Source organism: Delphinapterus leucas, chromosome 7 (assembly GCF_059928025.1).
Source record: "Delphinapterus leucas isolate spDelLeu-1000000601 "Yukka" chromosome 7, BTC_Dleu_Yukka2, whole genome shotgun sequence".
NCBI lineage: Eukaryota > Metazoa > Chordata > Mammalia > Artiodactyla > Monodontidae > Delphinapterus > Delphinapterus leucas.
Window position 1 is genome coordinate 24,819,231 of NC_143135.1, and position 19,696 is coordinate 24,838,926.

The 19,696-nt window shown below is 43.6% G+C and overlaps 1 protein-coding gene across 1 annotated transcript in view; it reads right to left on the minus strand.

Moving 5' to 3' along the window:
• Nucleotides 1-19,696, minus strand: part of KIAA1549L (KIAA1549 like) — a 281,195-nt gene that overhangs the window by 42,929 nt on the left and 218,570 nt on the right. The window contains exon 16 of the mRNA XM_089914969.1: nt 15,607-15,736. Coding sequence (XP_089771095.1) covers nt 15,607-15,736 — 130 coding nt within the window. The remainder of the gene's footprint in view (nt 1-15,606; nt 15,737-19,696) is intronic.

Here is a 19,696-nt window from a genome sequence, read left to right on the forward strand (position 1 = left end):
AGGAGTCTCAGGAACGGGCTCCATCCTCTTGTCTTTCTCCCCATGACCTGCTGCCCTCCACAGAGCAGTGGAAATTCAATTACTGAGCAAATCACATTTACCAAGTTATAACCACTGGCAACCCCGGGTCTGGCAAAGCGTGCTCTTAGAGGTCACCTCTGGAAGTCTGGCCTGTGTCAGGGCCACCCTTTACAAAGCCCTTCTCCAGCCCCATCATGCTGGAGAAAGGCACTCTTTGAGGAGTTGAGGAATACAATCCTCTCTTTAGTGTGTACAATTCTGATCACCATGTGTGAGTTTTTCCCCACACATCCAGTTCTTGGACATCAGCTGGGCATCCTACAGTTCAACTCAATTCTGATTCTACCTGGAGAAAGCATCAGATTCCACAGGTTAAGAGCTCAGCTCCACCAGACTGCCCCCCACCCCACCCCACCAACCGCTTCAGATGCCAGTCGCAAGTCCAGGTTGTCACCTGTGCTTCTGACCAGTCAGCTATAGACTGGAGGTTCCAACGACTCCCTCCTCAGGTTCAGCTGTAATGGCTCAGAGAACTCAGAGAAATATTTTACGTACTAGATTTCTGGTTTATTATTAAAAGCTATAAATCAGGAACAGCCAGATGGAAGAGAGGCATAGGGCAAGTTATGGGGAAGGGCAAGGAGTTTCCACGCTCTCTGAGGGTGCCACTCTCCCCAGTCTTCACGTGTTCACCAACCCGGAAGCTTTCCGAACCCAGTCCTTTTAGGTTTTTAATGGAGGCTTCATTACATAGGCACGATTGACTAATCACTGGAAATTGAACTTGATCTCTAGCCCCTCTTCCCTTCCTGGAGGTCAGGGGGTGGGAGTGGGACTGAAAGTTCCAACCCTTAATCACATGGTGGGCTCTACTGGCAACCAGGTGCTTTCCTTAGGTGCTTTCTAGGTCACCTCATTAACATAAAGGACATTTAATGCTCCCATCACTGAGGAAATCCCAAGGGGTTTTGGAGCTCTGGGCCAGCAACAAGGACTAAGACCAAATAATCTATTTCTTATTATAAATCACAATATCACAGTGGGTGAGACAATTCACAGCAGTCCTGCGATGTCTAAAGTGCTACAATGGAAAAGAAACAGAAAAAAGAGTATCCCTCTCTCCCTCATGTAATCTGTTAGCCACAGGTACAACAGCTACTGTTCACTGTGCATCTTCTAGGTGCTTTACCTGCATTAATTCATTTAATCCTCACAACAACCCTATAATGCAGGTTCAACCTGCATGCCCATTTTCCAGGTGGAGAAACTAAAACAGGTAGGTGAAGTAACTAGCCCAGCTTCACACTGCCAGTGTCTAGCCAAGCTGGACTGTGAACCCAGCTTAGCTCCAGAGGCCATGAGCATAACCATTACACAGCACTGATTGTGAATGTTGAGGACAATACATGAGCCAGAGTCAACTAATGACTAATACGTTTTAAAAAACCAACCTGAGGGCTTCCCTGGTGGCGCAGTGGTTGAGAGTCCGCCTACCGATGCAGGGGATGCGGGTTCGTGCCCCGGTCCGGGAAGATCCCACATGCCGCGGAGCGGCTGGGCCTGTGAGCCATGGCCGCTGAGCCTGCGCGCCCGGAGCCTGTGCTCCGCAACGGGAGAGGCCGCGACAGTGAGAGGCCCGCGTCAAAAAATTAAAAAATAAAATTAAAAATCCACCTCAAAGTAAACACACAAGAATGGCTTTCTCTCATGGGAAGTTATTTTGCTTTTTGCTCTTGAGACGAGTCATCACCTGCTTCTTCTCATCTTCTTAGCTGAGCTGGCCCTGCAGGCAGCAAGGGGACTCAGGCTCAATTTTGAGAGCCGACACGAATCCGCAGCCAAACAGGCTCTCCCTGTCACCAACTCAAATCTGCTCTTCCTCCTTCCGCCTCTTGAAAAAGCCAGACAGACCCACAAAATCCCTCTTGGTCACTCTGCCTCTAAAACACAACCTAGCCAGGACTCCCCAAGCCCACAGGGAGAAATGGTCATGGGCTTATCGCCATGCCGATCTTTCCCTTTATGGACGGTCAACCAAAGAGGTGTTTGTCCCACAACTGAGACTGGAGGGACAAGTGACATGGAGGACTGTGCTGGTTTTGCCCCTTAAAAGGCCCAAAGATTGATGTTCCTCAAGTCGCAGGTACTGTAATGGCCTCAGCATCCATCCACTCCTCTCCCTGGGTCTCAGACAGGGGCTCTGCTGGGGGGCCGGCAGGGACTAATAAGCCTGTCCCAGCTCTGCTGCTGAGGTCTGACTGGGTTAAATCAATCAGTATAAGCCCCCTCCTCCCCCCACCCCGCTTGATACAGGGGTAGGGTGGGCACTTGACCTACCGTGGCTCAGTTAGAGTAAAACCCATAAGCTTTGTTTCATGGCTGGGAAAAGAGATATCCTCTCTTGCGTTGGCCAACGCAGTATGTAGACACGAGGCCTGAGGCTGCTGCAGCCATTTCCTACAGGAGAGAATCAACCTGTAGATGAACCCAAGGCATGAGGGGGACAGCACTGCATAACGCAGAGAAAAGGAATGGGAGCATCAATCAGACCAGGCCCGGATTTACTGTACCCAACACATGCCCTTAATGAGTAGAGACAGTCTGAGTTGGGTTCAGTTTTCTGTTAGTTTAGCCAAAGCATCCTAACTGATAACCACCATTTAGACTGAACTTCAAACACTAACAGGCATTTGTCTACAGTGTTGATAAGCCAGTCAAATCAACTGTTTATCTGACTCAGAGCGAAATCTGCCCCATATTTTCAAGTCTCAGCTCCGGAGTCACTTCTGGTTGACACTTGCTTGTTCACTTGCTCAAAAAACAGAGACACGGCATCTAATATGCGCTGGTTCTCATTCTGAGTGCTGAGGCTCCCAGGATGAAGAAGACATGATTCCTGTCCTTGAGGAGGGCAGCGGGGGAAATAATATACATAAACCCACAGAGGGAGAATGGGGAGTAAGGGCTTTGATTGGGGTGAGTCCCAGGTGTTCCTGGAACACGAGGGATGGCATTTAAGTCAGACCACAGACGTGGGGTCAAGGAAAAGATTCTCGGGGAGATGATGCTTAACCGAGTTCTGAAAGCATTGCCTGAATAGGCAGTTCTCAACTGGGGTACCCCAGGGTACACTCAGCAATGTCTGGAGGCATTTTTTGGCTCTCACAACTGGGAGGTGCTACTGGCAGCTGGTGGGTAGAGGCCAGGGATGCTGCTAACCGTCATACAATGCACAGGACAGCCCTCCATACAAAGAATTATCCAGCCCCAAATATCAGTAGTGCTGAATTGAGAAACCTCGGCCTGCACTAAGCCAGAGGGAAGGGATGTTCTGAGAAGAGGGATGAGCACAAGCAAAGACGCAGAGATGTGAAATCACAGGGCAAGCCTGGGAAGGGCGTGTAGGGCCGCAGCCAAGGGCTGGGTTAGAAGCAGCAGCCGCAGCCAGAAGGGCAGGCCCAGGCCAGCCAGAGAAGATGAGTCCTGAGCCGGAAGCTTAGAGTTTGAGTCTTATGCCCACGCCCTGAGGAGGTAATGAAGGATTCTAAACAAGGGTATATGTTTTAGAAGGTTTCCTCTGGCAACCGTGGGACAGACAGGAAGAGACCTACCGGAAGACTTCCTGTTCCCATCCAAGTTCACTGGCACAACCGGCTGCATTTGTCTCTACCTGTCTCCTCCACTAGTCTGCAAAAGCGCCTCGGGGCAAGACTAGTTAATCTACCTTTCTCTTCTCCATAGAGCCTCACACAGGTAGTCACATGTGGGGCTTAGATGCCAATGCCAGCAAAGAAGGGAGAAATCATGTAGTTAAACCTTTGAGAAGTCCTTAAATCATCCATATGGTACAGCATGCATGGCCTGTGTGTACCATCTTACAGAACAATATGTAAAAAGAAACAGATCACCTGTAATGCATGATATGAACAGAACACAGACAAAAGCTATTTTTTTTGCAGTATTTAAAATTCTTTCCTTTGTCTTATAGGGTCTATATTACGGAATTTGCATATGTTAAACGCAATATGATGCAGCGGTTCCACTGCACGTGAGAAATGTTTGCTAGAGGAAATGAAGGGGTAGAAACTACCAAGGGGTGTTCTCATTTGTCCCCTGGCCTTCGGCTCCTGCAGGAATTCAAGGGCCACAGTGGGCCAAGGAACACCACGGTTGGGAGGCACTAGCGTGGGGTGGATGGTGCTGTGCTGCCCAGGACTCTAGGGCTCCTTCCCGAGCTGCTGGGCACGCCGCCAGCCCTCAGGTGTCAACTGGGACTCGCCCTCACTCTCCCCGGGCATTAGTGGGAACCGGCAGTGGCAACTCTCTCGCTGGGAATTGTCCTTGGCTAAAGAGAGCTGCCTCTCCCAAGGACACCTAGGGACTGGCCAGTGCTAGAGGATAAGAGCCCAGATGCGTCTCGAAAACCTGGGACAGCTCTTCGGGACCATGTGAGCTACAGAGCTCCCCGGGGGTCGGCTGAGGGCTTGTAGTTCCTGTACCATAGCCCGACCTTTAACTCTGTCCAATCCTGCTTCCTTCCCTTCCCCTACAGGTGTCCATACCAAGAGCATGCTAGGGACGCTGGCCTGCAGTAAGTGGCTGCCCTAGTCACGAGGCTAAGAGGTCTCAGATCTCAGAAGAGGCAGGGTGAGTAGGCGGGGAGCAGGAACAGGCAGCGTCCAGAGCACAGGGAACCAGAGAGAACAGGCAGGCAGATGGCACTTGAGTGCTCACTAAGGAAGGGAAGCGGTTTGTCTCCTGCCCAGTGGGAACATGCCGGCACGGGAGGGAAAGTTCAGCAGGGGAGGCCTGGCACCAAGTGGGGTCACTAGGCGGTCCTGAAACCTGGCCTTCCACCCCCAAAATCTGCAAACAAGAATCTACTTCCTGCTCTCCACCTGCCAAGAGGCCTCCATCTTTGTGGGATTAACGAGCATCTTTGTGGGCAGCCACCAGCCCGCTGGGGTCTGGACTACACCAAAAGGCTCACTTCACCACCAAACACCTCCACCTCTGCCTCAGCCTCAACCAGGGAGCCTGATCTCCCATTATCAGATATTTCCCTGGGATTAAAGGCCCCTGTTAAAACACAATGTACTATAAGTTAACTTGAGATAACATATCAAGCCAGGCTTATTAGCAGCTTAAACTAGCTGGCAGAGGCAGGAGAAAGAAATGAAAGGCTGAGATGGGAGACATCTGTAAGGCAGTTCTACGTGGGATGCTTAGGAGGTGATGGTGTTGGGGTCAGGGCCAACACAGGGCACCTAGTTCAGAGGGCAACGGCAGGTTGCTTCTGGTAAAGGACAAAACCCCCAAGTCCAACCATCTGCTTCCCAATGAAAGCAAAGGTTGGTTGTACCCTTAACTGGGCACATCAGGCAGTGCCAGGGCATCCTTGTGCTTTGCCTTGGTCTCTAACTATCATGCCAAAGCCATAAGACGCTGGGGGAGGGAGGGGAGAGGTGAGCAGGAGAGACTCCCATTAATAATAGGATTTACAAGTTTACTGAGAAGGCCCCAGACGTGCTGTATGCTATCTCAGGCAGTCAGGGGCCTTCCAGATCATATTTCATCTCCCTGAAAATGGAAACCGTCAAAACAACTGTTCCAATCCCTTGGCCTCCTTCCAGTAACCACTGTTCACCTGGAACAAAGGAAACTGGCTTCATTGTCAGCCGAGAGACGCCAGCAAGATAAACAGCCCATCACACACAACACAGTGCGCCCAGCCTGCAGCCTGGGTGGGTACTGAGCTCTGAGCGGTGTTTCCATCTTCCTCTTTGCTATGCTTTCCTCCACTAGTTCCCCCAAATGCTTCCCAAATATTGCTCTGCCTGGTAATTCTCTATCTTGCTTTTACCCCGTGCCACGGTAGGAATGTTGGACCAGGCCTTGGCAACCTCTTTTTTACACACTTTCCTGTAGATCGAAGGCTAACAGCTAACATGCACTTGGGGCCCTCCAGGAGGAACTGGCTGTGATTGAGACTTAGGTTCTGTCAATTAAATGCACTAGTGTGTGGTTTGGACCAAGGGAATGAGGCAGGGCCCATCTTTCTGCTGGTCAGCAGTTCCAGGGCAGCCCACTTCCCTCACCTTCTTGCTTGGGGCACAAGCAGTGGCCCCTCTGCAGGGCCAGCCCTGCGGTTTTGTTCTCAGTCTTTCCTGGAACACTCCTCCAGCCCTCTGATAATTGTGGGAGCACCTAATTCCTTACAGTTCCTTTTTGTCTGTTTAAAATGGCTCAATGTGAGTCCTCCTGCCGATGCAGGGGACACGGGGTCGTGCCCAGTCTGGGAAGATCCCACATGCCACGGAGCGGCTTGGCCCGTGAGCCATGGCCGCTGAGCCTGCGCGTCCGGAGCCTGTGCTCCACAACGGGAGAGGCCACAACAGTGAGAGGCCCGCGTATCGCAAAAAAAAAAAAAAAAAAAGGCTCGATGTTTTCTGTTTTCTGCAGCTGAACCTTGCCTGATGTAGCGCCCTTTTTGTAGGTTTACAAACTCTTCAGTTGTAAAATCATCTGGTTTCCGCTAATATATCAAAACATTTCCCCCAAGGTTGTAATAGTGCTGGTGAGCACTATTGCTGGTGAGCATCAGAGCCTTCGACATCACCTCTACTGAGATGCATCAATGGATCAATCATCCTTCTTAACATTTTCACTCACTGCCCACATGTTTGTTAAGGTCTGAGCACCGCCAGGGTGTGGAATTCCAGACATGGTGCTGGAGAGAAACTAAGGGAAATGCTTGTAAAGCTCTCTACTTCTGGGAGGTCAGCACTCATTTTCAACATTATAATTCAAACCATTGTTTCAGAGACGATCTCGTGGCCAAGGCACATAGCTGACCCTATTCCTGTCATAGGTTTTTGAAGTCCAAACGCAAATCAAGGTTGAGGAAGTACGTTTCTATTTCTGGGGAATGATTTGATTATCACTTGCCCTTTGGAAGCAAAGACTGATTTATCATCCACGTACAGGGGTTAACAATTTGGCTGATGTAGGAAAAAACAGTTGGGTCTTTATTCTGCCTGAGAAATCACATTTGGGGCATTTTCTTTTCCTTTCCCCACTGCTTCATTATTTTCTATATGACTTTAATTTGGAAAATAACATTTAAAAAAAATTTCAAATAGTTATTTTTGTTTTGAAATATTAGGCTGACATTATCTTTTCTACCCGCTTTCTGCACTTGGAGGAATTAATTTCAATTAATTTCAAAGTTACTTTAAAGATATGATCTGTCCTTGTTAGGACAGATCAGTTTTGGACATCCTTCTAAAATCATGCCTTCTTCTAAAAGGGGTGCCTCCTTCTGAAAATTACTATCCAAGTGAGCCCCAGTAAATGCCAGGAGTGTGTGGCATCCCTTAGCTGTTAGAGTGGCAAAGTGGTTGAGAATTCTTGCTGCAAAACACAGGGATTCCCAAACCCCTTGGAGCTAAGAGTCTCTCTTCTGTAGGCCCTCACTTTTCCTGTTCAGTGGAAAAATTCTGAAACAATCCAGGCTGCCATCAGTCCTGGGACTAAGATTTGCCCATGAAGAGTGTGTTTGTTGGCTTATTTGTTTATTTATTCATTTATTTTTACATGCAGGTGTTTCCTTTGGGACTCTAAAGCAGGCAACCTTTGAAAAATTCACACTTAACTCAACCTCCTGGTGCTTTTGTTTCTACCATGTCAAGGAGCTGGTGCTGACAAACCTCTTAGATAGCCTCATCCATCAGAGGGAAGACAGCCGAAGCAAGATGAACTACAATCCTGCAGCCTGTGGAACAAAAACCACATTCACAGAAAGATAGACAAGATGAAAAGGCAGAGGGCTATGTATCAGATGAAGGAACAAGATAAAACCCCAGAAAAACAACTAAATGAAGTGGAGACAGGCAACCTTCCAGAAAAAGAATTCAGAATAATGATAGTGAAGATGATACAGGACCTCAGAAAAAGAATGGAGGCAAAGATCGAGAAGATGCAAGAAATGTTTAACAAAGACTTAGAAAAATTAAAGAACAAACAAACAGAGATGAACAATACAATAACTGAAATGAAAAATACAATAACAAATGAAAAATACACTAGAAGGAATCAATAGCAGAATAACTGAGGCAGAAGAAGGGATAAGTGACCTGGAAGACAGAATGGTGGAATTTACTGCCAGGGAACAGAATAAAGAAAAAAGAATGAAAAGAAATGAAGACAGCCTAAGAGACCTCTGGGACAACATTAAATGCAACAACATTTGCATTATAGGGGTCCCAGAAGGAGAAGAGAGAGAGAAAGGACCCGAGAAAATATTTGAAGAGATTATAGTCGAAATCTTCCCTAACATGGGAAAGGAAATAGCCACCCAAGTCCAGGAAGTGCAGAGAGAACCAGGCAGGATAAACCCAAGGAGAAACACGACAAGACACATAGTAATCAAATTGACAAAAATTAAAGACAAAAATTATTGAAAGCAACAAAGGAAAAATGGCAAATAACATACAAGGGAACTCCCATAAGGTTAACAGTTGATTTCTCAGCAGAAACTCTACAAGCCAGAAAGGAGTGGCATGGTATACCTAAAGTGATGAAAGGGAAGAATGTACAACCAAGATTACTCTAGCCGGCAAGGATCTCATTCAGATTCGACGGAGAAATCAAAAGCTTTACAGACAAGCAAAAGCTAAGAGAATTCAGCACCACCAAACCAGCTCTACAACAAATGCTAAAGGAACTTCTCTAAGTGGGAAACACAAGAGAAGAAAAGGACCTACAAAAACAAACCCATAACAATTAAGAAAATGGTAATAGGAACATACATATCGATAATTACCTTAAATGTGAATGGATTAAATGTTCCAACCAAAAGACACAGGCTTGCTGAATGCATACAAAAACAAGACCCATACATATGCTGTCTACAAGAGACCTACCTCAGACCTACGGACACATACAGACTGAAAGTGAGGGGATGGAAAAAGATATTCCATGCAAATGGAAATCAAAAGAAAGCTGGAGTAGCAATACTCATATCAGATAAAATAGACTTTAAAATAAAGAATGTTACAAGAGACAAGGAAGGACACTACATAATGATCAAGGGAGCAATCCAAGAAGAAGATATAACAATTATAAATATATATGCACACAACATAGGAGCACCTCAATACATAAGGCAACTGCTAACAGCTGTAAAAGAGGAAATCGACAGTGACACAATAATAGTGGGGGACATTAACACCTCACTTACACCAAAGACAGATCATCCAAACAGAAAATTAATAAGGAAACACAAGCTTTAAATGACACAACAGACCAGATAGATTTAACTGATATTTATAGGACATTCCATCCAAAAACAGCAGATTACACTTTCTTTTCAAGTGCACACGGACCCTTCTACAGGATAGATCACATCTTGGGTCACAAATTAAGCCTCAGAAAATTTAAGAAAATTGAAATCATATCAAGCATCTTTTCTGACCACGACACTATGTGATTAGAAATCAATTACAGGGAAGAAAACGTAAAAACACAAACACATGGAGGCTAAACAATACGTTACCAAATAACCAAGAGATCACTGAAGAAATCAAAGAGGAAATCAAAAAATACCTAGAGAAAAATTACAATGAAAACACGACAATCCAAAACCTATGGGATGCAGCAAAAGCAGTTCTGAGAAGCAAGTTTAGAGCAATACAAGCCTACCTCAAGAAACAACAAAAATCTCAAATAAACAATCTAAGCTTACACTTAAAGGAACAAGAGAAAGAAGAACAAACAAAACCCAAAGTTAGTAGAAGGAAAGAAATCATAAAGATCAGAGGAGAAATAAATGAAATAGTAACAAAGAAAACAATAGCAAAGATCAATACAACTAAAAGCTGGTTCTGTGAGAAGATAAACAAAACTGATAAACCATTAGCCAGACTCATCAAGAAAAGGAGGAGAGGACTCAAATCAATAAAATTAGAAATGAAAAAGGAGAAGTTACAACAGACGCCGCAGAAATACAAAGCATCCTAAGAGACTACTACAAGCAACTCAATGGCAACAAAATGGACAACCTGGAAAAAATGGACAAATTGTTAGAAAGGTATAACCTTCCAAGACTGAACCAGGAAGAAATAGAAAATATGAACAGCTCCATGACAAGTAATGAAACTGAAACTGTGATTAAAAATCTTCCAACAAACAAAAGTCCAGGACCAGATGGCTTCACAGGTGAATTCTATCAAACATTTACAGAAGAGCTAACGCCCATCCTTCTCAAACTCTTTCAAAAAATTGTGGAGGAAGGAACACTCCCAAACTCATTCTATGAGGCCACCATCACCCTGATACCAAAAACAGACAAAGATACTACAAAAAAAGAAAATTACAGACCAGTATCACTGCTGAATATAGATGCAAAAATCCTCAATAAAATACTAGCAAACAGAATCCAATAACACATTAAAAGGATCATACACCATGATCAAGTGGGATTTATCCCAGAGATGCAAGGATTCTTCAATATATGCAAATCAATCAAAGTGATACACCATATTAACAAACTGAAGAATAGAAACCATATGATCATCTCAATACATGCAGAAAAGCTTTTGACAAAATTCAACACCCATTTATGATAAAAACTCTCCAGAAAGTGGGCATAGAGGGAACCTACCTCAACATAATAAAGGCCATATACGACAAACCCACAGCAAACATCATTCTCAATGGTGAAAAACTGAAAGCATTTCGTCTAAGATCAGGAACAAGACAAAGATGTCCACTCTTGCCACTATTATTCAACATGGTTTTGGAAGTCCTAGCCACGGAAATCCAAGAAGAAAAAGAAATAAAAGGAATCCAGGGCTTCCCTGGTGGCACAGTGGTTGAGAATCTGCCTGCCAATTCAGGGGACACGGGTTCGAGCCCTGGTCTGGGAAGTTCCCACATGCCACAGAGCAAGTGGGCCCGTGAGCCACACCTGCTGAGCCTGCGCGTCTGGAGCCTGTGCTCCGCAACGAGAGAGGCCGCGACAGTGAGAGGCCCGTGCACCGCGATGAAGAGTGATCCCCGCTCGCCGCAACTAGAGAAAGCCCTCGCACAGAAATGAAGACCCAACACAGTCAAATAAATAAACAAATAAATTTATTTAAAAGGAATCCAAATCAGAAAAGAAGAAGTAAAGCTGTCACTGTTTGCAGATGACGTGATACTATACAAAGAGAATCCTAAAGATGCCACCAGAAAACTACTAGAGCTAATCAATGAATTTGGTAAAGTTGCAGGACACAAAATTAATGCACAGGAATCTCCTGCATTCCTTTACACTAATAATGAAAAATCTGAAAGAGAAATTAAGGAAACACTCCCATTTACCACTGCAACAAAAAGAATAAAATACCTAGGAATAAACCTACCTAGGGAGATAAAAGAACTGTATGCAGAAAACTATAAGACACTGATGAAACAAATTAAAGATGATACAAACAGATGGGGGGATATACCATGTTCTTGGATTGGAAGCATCAATATTGTGAGAATGACTATACTCCCAAAGCAATCTACAGATTCAATGCAATCCCTAACAAATTACCAATGGCATTTTTTACAGAACTAGAACAAAAAAAATCTTAAAATTTGTATGGAGACACAAAAGACCCTGAATAGCCAAAGCACTCTTGAGGGAAAAAAACCGAGCTGGAGGAATCAGACTCCCTGACTTCAGACTATACTACAAAGCTACAGTAATCAAGACAATATGGTACTGGCACAAAAACAGAAATATAGATCAATGGAACAAGATAGAAAGCCCAGAGATAAACCCACACACCTGTGGTCAACTAATCTATGACAAAAGAGGCAAGGATATACAATGGAGAAAAGACAGTCTCTTCAATAAGTGGTGCTGGGAAAACTGGACAGCTACATGTAAAAGAATGAAATTAGAACACTCCCTAACACCATACACAATAACAAACTCAAAATGGATTAAAGACCTAAATATAAGGCCAGACACTATAAGACTCTTAGAGGAAAACATAGGAAGAACAGTGTTTGACATAAATCACAGCAAGATCTTTTTTGATCCACCTCCTAGAGTAATGGAAATAAAAACAAAAATAAACAAATGGGACCTAATGAAACTTAAAAGCTTTTGCACCGCAAAGGAAACTACGAACAAGATGAAAAGACAACCCTCAGAATGGAAGAAAGTATTTGCAAATGAATCAATGGACAAAGGATTAACCTCCAACTATATAAATAGCTCATGCAGCTCAATATTAAAGAATAAACAACCTAATCCAAAAATGGGCAGAAGACCTAAATAGACATTTCTCCAAAGAAGACATACAGATGGCCAAGAAACACATGAAAAGCTGTTCAACATCACTAATTGTTAGAGAAATGCAAATCAAAACTACAATGAGGTATCACCTCACACCAGTTAGAATGGGCATCATCAGAAAATCTACAAACAACAAATGCTGGAGAGGGTGTGGAGAAAAGGGAATCCTCTTGCACTGTTGGTGGGAATGTCAATTGATACAGCTACTATGGAGAACAGTATGGAGGTTCCTTAAAAAACTAAAACTAGAATTACCAGGTGACCCAGCAATCCCACTACTGGGCATATACCCTAAGAAAACCATCATTCAAAAAGACACATGTACCCCAATGTTCATTGCAGCACTATTTACAATAGCCAGGTCATGGAAGCAACCTAAATGCCCATCGACAGACGAATGGATAAAGAATATGTGGTACATATATACAATGGAATATTACTCAGCCATAAAAAGGAACGAAATTGGGTCATTTGTAGAGACGTGGATGGATCTAGAGACTGTCATACAGAGTGAAGTAAGTCAGAAAGAGAAAAACAAATATCGTATATTAACACATATATGTGGAACCTAGAAAAATAGTAAAGATGAACCAGTTTGCAGGGCAGAAATAGAGACATAGATGTAGAAAAGAAACGTATGGACACCAAGGGGGGAAAGTGGCAGGGGGTGGTGGTGGTGGTGTGATGAATTGGGAGATTGGGATTGACATATATACACTAACATGTATAAAATGGATAACTAATAAGAACCTGCTGTATAAAAAATAAATAAAAATAAAAAATAAAAAAAAATTTTAAAAAAATAAAATAAAATAAAAATAAATAAATAAAATAAAAATCAAAAGAAAAAAAAAAAAAAGGAGCTGGTCCCTCTGGTGTTTCCTAATCTGGCAGAAATGACTTGCAAATGTTGGCCTAGCTTCAAGGTCCCCAGACCCAGTAGGAAGCACGACGTGTTTCCAACTGAATGACCTGTTCACTGCTGAGCTAATGGATTCTTTTGCCAGGAGTGATTCAGGACTTTTGGAAAATCAAGATTCAGAAAACGAATGCGTGCATTGTTTAAAACTAAGACTCTTATTTTTCTACTTTATCTGCTGGTCCAGTTTTTGCTTGTGTGGGTTATCCATGCAAGAATTTTGTGAGACCTGACATCTTATAGAGATCAGAAATACTGGGCATATGTTATGAGAAGACAGATATACAGTGCTGTGAGGGCACATGCAGGTCGTATTGTGGTGGTTAAGGGGATGGGCTCTGGAGTCGGGTAAACTTATTATGTAACTGCTTGGAGCCTTGGTTTCCCATCTGTACAACGGACATAATGAGAGCACCTACCTGACTGGTGACTGCAAATTCAATGAGATTATACCCGTAAAAAGACTAGAATAGGGCCTGGTCTCGTGTGCGCAGTCAGGAGATGATAGCAAATACTTCTCATGGGATTAAAAGGCTCAGGAGGAGATACAAGAAACAATTTCATTCTCAGCATCAACAGTCTAAATTCCTAAAGTTGTTCCCTAGGTGATCATCTTCTCTAAAGGAAACATATTTGCTTATGTTTTTTGATCACACACACTTTTCAAAGAATTGTATATTTTAAAGTATCTATTGAAATGAAGTGTGCTTCCCCTAAAGTAATCTGTAATTGGAATATTTATACATGTTTGTGAGAGGTGAGCAACCGCCTTTAAAAAAATCGTCCCTCTCCTACTGTTCTACACAACATTCCAGGAGTATTAGGTGAGTACTGCAACTCCTGGCAAAGTGGTAAAAAGAAACCCTGCAGTGTTCTCTTTTCAAGACTAATAGGGAAACCTCTGGCCTATCTCCTCAAACTGTAAAAATGTCTGTGTCTAGAACCTCACGAGAAATCTATTAATACAAATCTTGAAATAAATTAAGAATGCTATCATACCTCAGCAGAATAGTCCCGAGCAGAAGAAGTAGTTCCCCAAACTACAAGCATCCAGGAAGAATACTCACTGTTAGTAGGGAGAGATTAATTGGAAATTTCAAACGCCCTATTTTTAACCACAGGCTGATTATCAAATTGAAGATCAAGTTTAGTATAAGAAATATTTGTATGGGGAGAAAATTTAACATTGAATAATTTAATCTGGAGGAGAAAAAAAGATTTTCCCAAAGCATCTGGAATTTTACAAAACTAAACCATCAAACTGTTTTCTATAAAAAAGGAAAGAGAAATAAAAGATAAGGGCATCATCACCAACACAAATATCAAGTTTAAATGTAAGGAAGGTAATTAGAATTCAAATTAGGTATAATATCTCTGCTTTTAATTGGACCATTAAAAAATCCCACTTTAAGTTTTTGTGGCAAACAATGACCAGTCCTGAGGGTGGAGAAATCCTATTGCCTTCAAATTAGCACCGGATGTTTAAGAAATCAAGTGTCATTTTCAAATTACAACCTCACAATTGTAACGAAACTTTATCTGGATATATTTGAATCATAACTCTTGTTACATAAAAATTTTTATTTGTAATTAGCGAAACATTTTAGGAGAAAGGGAAAGAAACATTTTCATAAACATAAGAGTATATTCAAGGCCATTTGAAATCTTGGGGCAGAATGAAGCATTATTGAACATCTCAGCATAGTACTGTTCATGTGAGCTCATGAGAGCAACTACATGTGACGGGATGTAAACAACGTGAGAGGAGGCACCAAATTGTAAGTCATCATCTGGGGACGTTTGATGGGATTAGAAACATTTTTACAGCTTGGAGCATCCTTGCACATAAGCATGTGCTTTATCACATGCCATCACCAAATCGCTCTGTTGGAAATCTCATTGTTTCCATGGCATATTGAGGAGTTATGAAATCAGGAACAAATCCAACTTCTCAACGGTGCTATGGATTAAAAGAAGCCTATGTTCAAATGAATTCTAACCCACAGCCATAGTTCCTACTGAGTTTGTAAGGACAAAGGGAAAAAAAATTAAGGGCATTTAGAATTGCTGTTGAGTTTAAGGTCAATAACGTACTATTCATATAATGGTTGAATTTAGACACTGAGCTCCTTTGAGCAATAATTTGTTACTCTGACACATTCCAATTAGTCTTACTTTGCAAAACAGGTAATAAATAATAAAACAGAAACCATTTTAGTGCATTTTAAAATTCCACTAATATGCAGTAAACTGAAACATTATAGGATGCTCTCTCCCCTCTGCATTCAGGACAAAGCAAAGCTGTATTCAGCTTGGCCCACCAGAGACTTACATCGTATCCGCTGTTACGGATTCCACGCCGAGGTCGCTCCCGAGTCACCAGAAGGTCCATCTCCGTCTCCCCCGGACTCGGGCTGTTCAGAGATTGCCGACTCCGGTAGACAGAGTTCTTCATCTGTTGCCTGAAGAAAATTCAACAACTGTTATGATGCAGCAAATGCCCTGACAGATGGAATTCTCCACTGATCCAAACTACAGGCAACCAATGAAGGGTTTGGATTTGCTTCACGAATCTCAGAATTGATGGTATTTGTTCCCTGGCCATCAGGGGCTGTAGAAAGAGTAGAATAAAGAATTTTCTTCCAGATGCTATAACCATTTGGCTGAATTGTAAACGCTCTTTTGTATGGAAACTAGGTAACTATAATCAATTGCAACACTGCAACCTCATCTAAAATTCTGCTGACGGCAAGGCCACGGACTCTCCCTTGACCCTCTAGGACAGCTAATGCTGGAAGAACAAACTTGCTTTTGTTAGCTTTGTTGACTTGGCAGCCTCCTATTCCTTTTCATCTTTCTGATTTCACATGCAGGGTTCCATGATGCGTTAACAAATGCTGTGGCTAATGAGCTTCTCAAACACAAGTGTTGATAGATTTTCTTTTCTACCTTTACCACAGTGGATTCCCTTCTGGGCTAAGGAGCTATAAACCAAAAGGCAATTTGGGGCCCATCCATCCATCCATTCATCATTCAGTATTTACTAAGTGGCTACTATGTACCAGGCACTGTGGAAGATGATGAAGATTCACAGTGAGCAAGACAGACATGGCCCCGCTCTCCTGAGCTTACATTCTAATAAGGGAGACAGACAATTCGCATGCTAATTTCCAAGAGAAATAAGGGCTAGGAAGAAAAACGAGGTGATGTGACAGATGGTGATAGGATGAGGGATGACTTTAGATAGGATGGTCAGGGAAGACCTCTCTGGAGAGGTGACATTTTGGCAGACACCTTAACAGAGCCAGCCACACGCCAATCTAGGCATAGAGCATTTCAGGCCCAGGGAGTAGCATGTTCAGAGGCTCCACTCAGCTCCCACTAGGAAATGCATCATCACTGTCTTGTTTCCACTTGTCATTAGAGGAATTTTTTGAGGAGGGGGAAAGAAACAGTAACATAGTGAGGGCTGTGGCTGTGCTTTTCTTCTTGCACAAGAGTCAATTCTTAGTAGCAGGGACTTTCACATGATCCTGCAGGGTTCATCCCACAAAGGTGGGATAAAATCACTGGCTACTTCCCTCTCATCCAACAGTAAGTTTCTCTCCGTAAATAACTTGCATTTCAGAGCATCTGCCTTCAGGGAACTCCCCAAACACCACCTATTTTGTGTCTTTGTTCTAAGATTCTATCCATTCATTGGTTGAAGGAAAAGAGGTTGCATTATTTATTCCCAGTGACTATGGAAGAAACCTGGGACATATAGATACCTTTTCATGATCCCACACCCAGTTTGTCACAGCATGACACTCACACACTGTTAGTCTAGAACAGACATTAGAACTCCCAAGGCAAGACACTACCCTTGCAATTAGTCTAGGGAATAAAACACACTATTAGACCGACTCCCTCACCATGAGGAGCTTATACCTGTTTAGAGAGCCTCTGTGGTCTTTGCTTCCCTGGCACCCAGGACAACCCTCTTTAGGTAAGAGCACTAGGATGTTCTTTGGGGGCCAGCTTTCCTCCAGGGATAGGCATGTGACTCAGGCTGGACAGTCATAGCATCACAACCCCATGGCCATAACAGCTGGTCAGAGGGTGGGCAATTGAGTTAGTCAAATGAGACTAAGTCTCAAGGCTTTTGCTACAGCAACCAGCAAAGAGGCATTCTCTTGGCATTGAGGTTTCTAAGAAGATAGGATATAAGTCTAGAGTTGTTGGTAACCAGTTTGCCACTCTGAGGTAAAAGCCTGCCTGAAAACCGGCCAGCAAAGAGTGAAGAAACAGCAAGGTAAACATGGAAGACATTCTATGACCTCTTAGATCTAGCCACTCCTGAAGCTTTGGCCTGTTCAATGGTAAATTCCCCTTTTATTTAACCAGTTTGTGTTGGTTTTCCATTATTTACATCCAAAAGAATCCTGACTAATATAGGAACTTACCACCTAGTGTTATCAAACGTGCCCTGTAGTTATCTGCAATTAGAGGCTTCCTTTAGGAAAGAAGCACAGCCTCGTGAAACAGAATCTCTTCTGAGTGATTCACACGTTAAAGGCAGATCCCAAAGAATTCTTACCCTTGACCTAAGTACAAATCATTTTTGGAAGAAGCAGACTTCACAACTGTCCTGAGATTGCCAATTACTAATAAAGGTGATGGAGGAGTAAATACTAGGATTAGCAATTGTCATTTAAGTAGTTTATTTTGGAAGTATTAGAAATACAATAGTGAGATTGTGTAAGCCCTTTCAAGAACCATGAACAGGGGTGAGCCCTTAGACACTGGCATACACCCCAGTCTCCTTTTCCGTCAAAGACAATGTTCTTTTATATACAGCTTAAAGACTGCTGTTTGACATGGAGCTCAATTGACCAGATCACCAATGTGTGCCAGATGTGCAAGCAACTACTTCGAGATAAATTAGGCTTTCAGGTAGAGAAATTACTTATTTTAATCAAATAGAGTTCCCTTAGGTATATTCATTTCCTATTGGTATTTTTGCTATATTCTTTAAAAGTTAACAAATTTTGAAACTTGCAAACTTGAGATATAAGCTTTTTAACCTTTGAAAATACTGCTGGGAGGATAATGATAAATATTATTTGGATTTTTTTGGAGCCTGGGATTAACCACTATAGTTTAGGAATGTAGTTTCCACACTGTGTTCTACAGAACCCTAGGGTTCCATAAAGATGGACTAGAGCCATTGAGAAGGAGGAGGACGCCCTGCTTCTATCAGAGAAACTCTGTCTTTATAGGTTATTGCCTTAGGTTGGGTTCCCCCAGAAGCAAGCTCTGTGATGATCTGAGTAGAAGTAGAAGTGGTTTATTTGGGAGAGGGTTCCAGGAAGCACAAGTTGGGAAGTGGGAAAATGAGAGAGGGAAGGAAAGGAGGCCAATAAAGGATACGATCCAGAGCAGATCAGTGTTTTGGGCATCTGGGGCTCAAACTCACTAGAGAAGTGTGGGAGACAGATGTTTTAAAATGTAGGTTTCGGGCTTCCCTGGTGGCGCAGTGGTTGAGAGTCCACCTGCCGATGCAGGGGACGCGGGTTCGTGCCCCGGTCCGGGAAGATCCCACATGCCGCAGAGCGGCTGGGTCCGTGAGCCATGGCCGCTGAGCCTGCGCGTCCGGAGCCTGTGCTCCGCAACGGGAGAGGCCACAACAGTGAGAGGCCCGCGTACCACAAAAAAAATAAAATAAAATAATAAAATGTAGGTTTCATTATTATTCAAGTATGGTAAAACCAACAGATCAGGGGATGACTGCCATTGAAAAGATAGCTCGTATACTCACAGGTCTCAAGAGGAAAGGGCATGCCACACTATGGAGGGCCACATGGAAAGCACAAAGATCAGTCACAAGGCAGTGGGAGTGTGGGGAAAATGTGGGCAAGAGCCTTTATTGTGGCTTTCACGGGAAAGAACTGGCAAGGCAGGGTAAGCAGGCTTAGGACTGGCTCACTTGAAAGATTCTGGCAGACTCTGGGACATGGGAGCTGTCCCTGTTTGTCTGGTACCTGGCCAGGGTGATTCGGGCAGGGACGCTGGGGGCTCAGATTGCAAAAGCCCTGTGTGCAAGAGGCAGCTGGAGTCTGGGCTCCAGCTTGTTTGGTTTGTGTCTAACAAGTGCACTTGCACGTGAGACTTACTATCCCTAAGAAAAGGCTAGCCAGCCCTGGGTGGGGCAGTTTCTCCAGGGGCAAGGTCCCAGATGTCAAATCATCAAACATAGAAACCAGGCAACAGTGTATAGTTCTTCTGCCAGGGGTCTTTATCCATCAGTTCCCATCTGTCAGTGACTACACCTGCTCCAGAGCACATTAACTACCTGACACTTCTGGTCGGGGGTGCACATCAGAGTCACAGATGAAGGATGCTGCTGGCCTATAGGGGGGCTGAGGGGACATGTAGGGGGC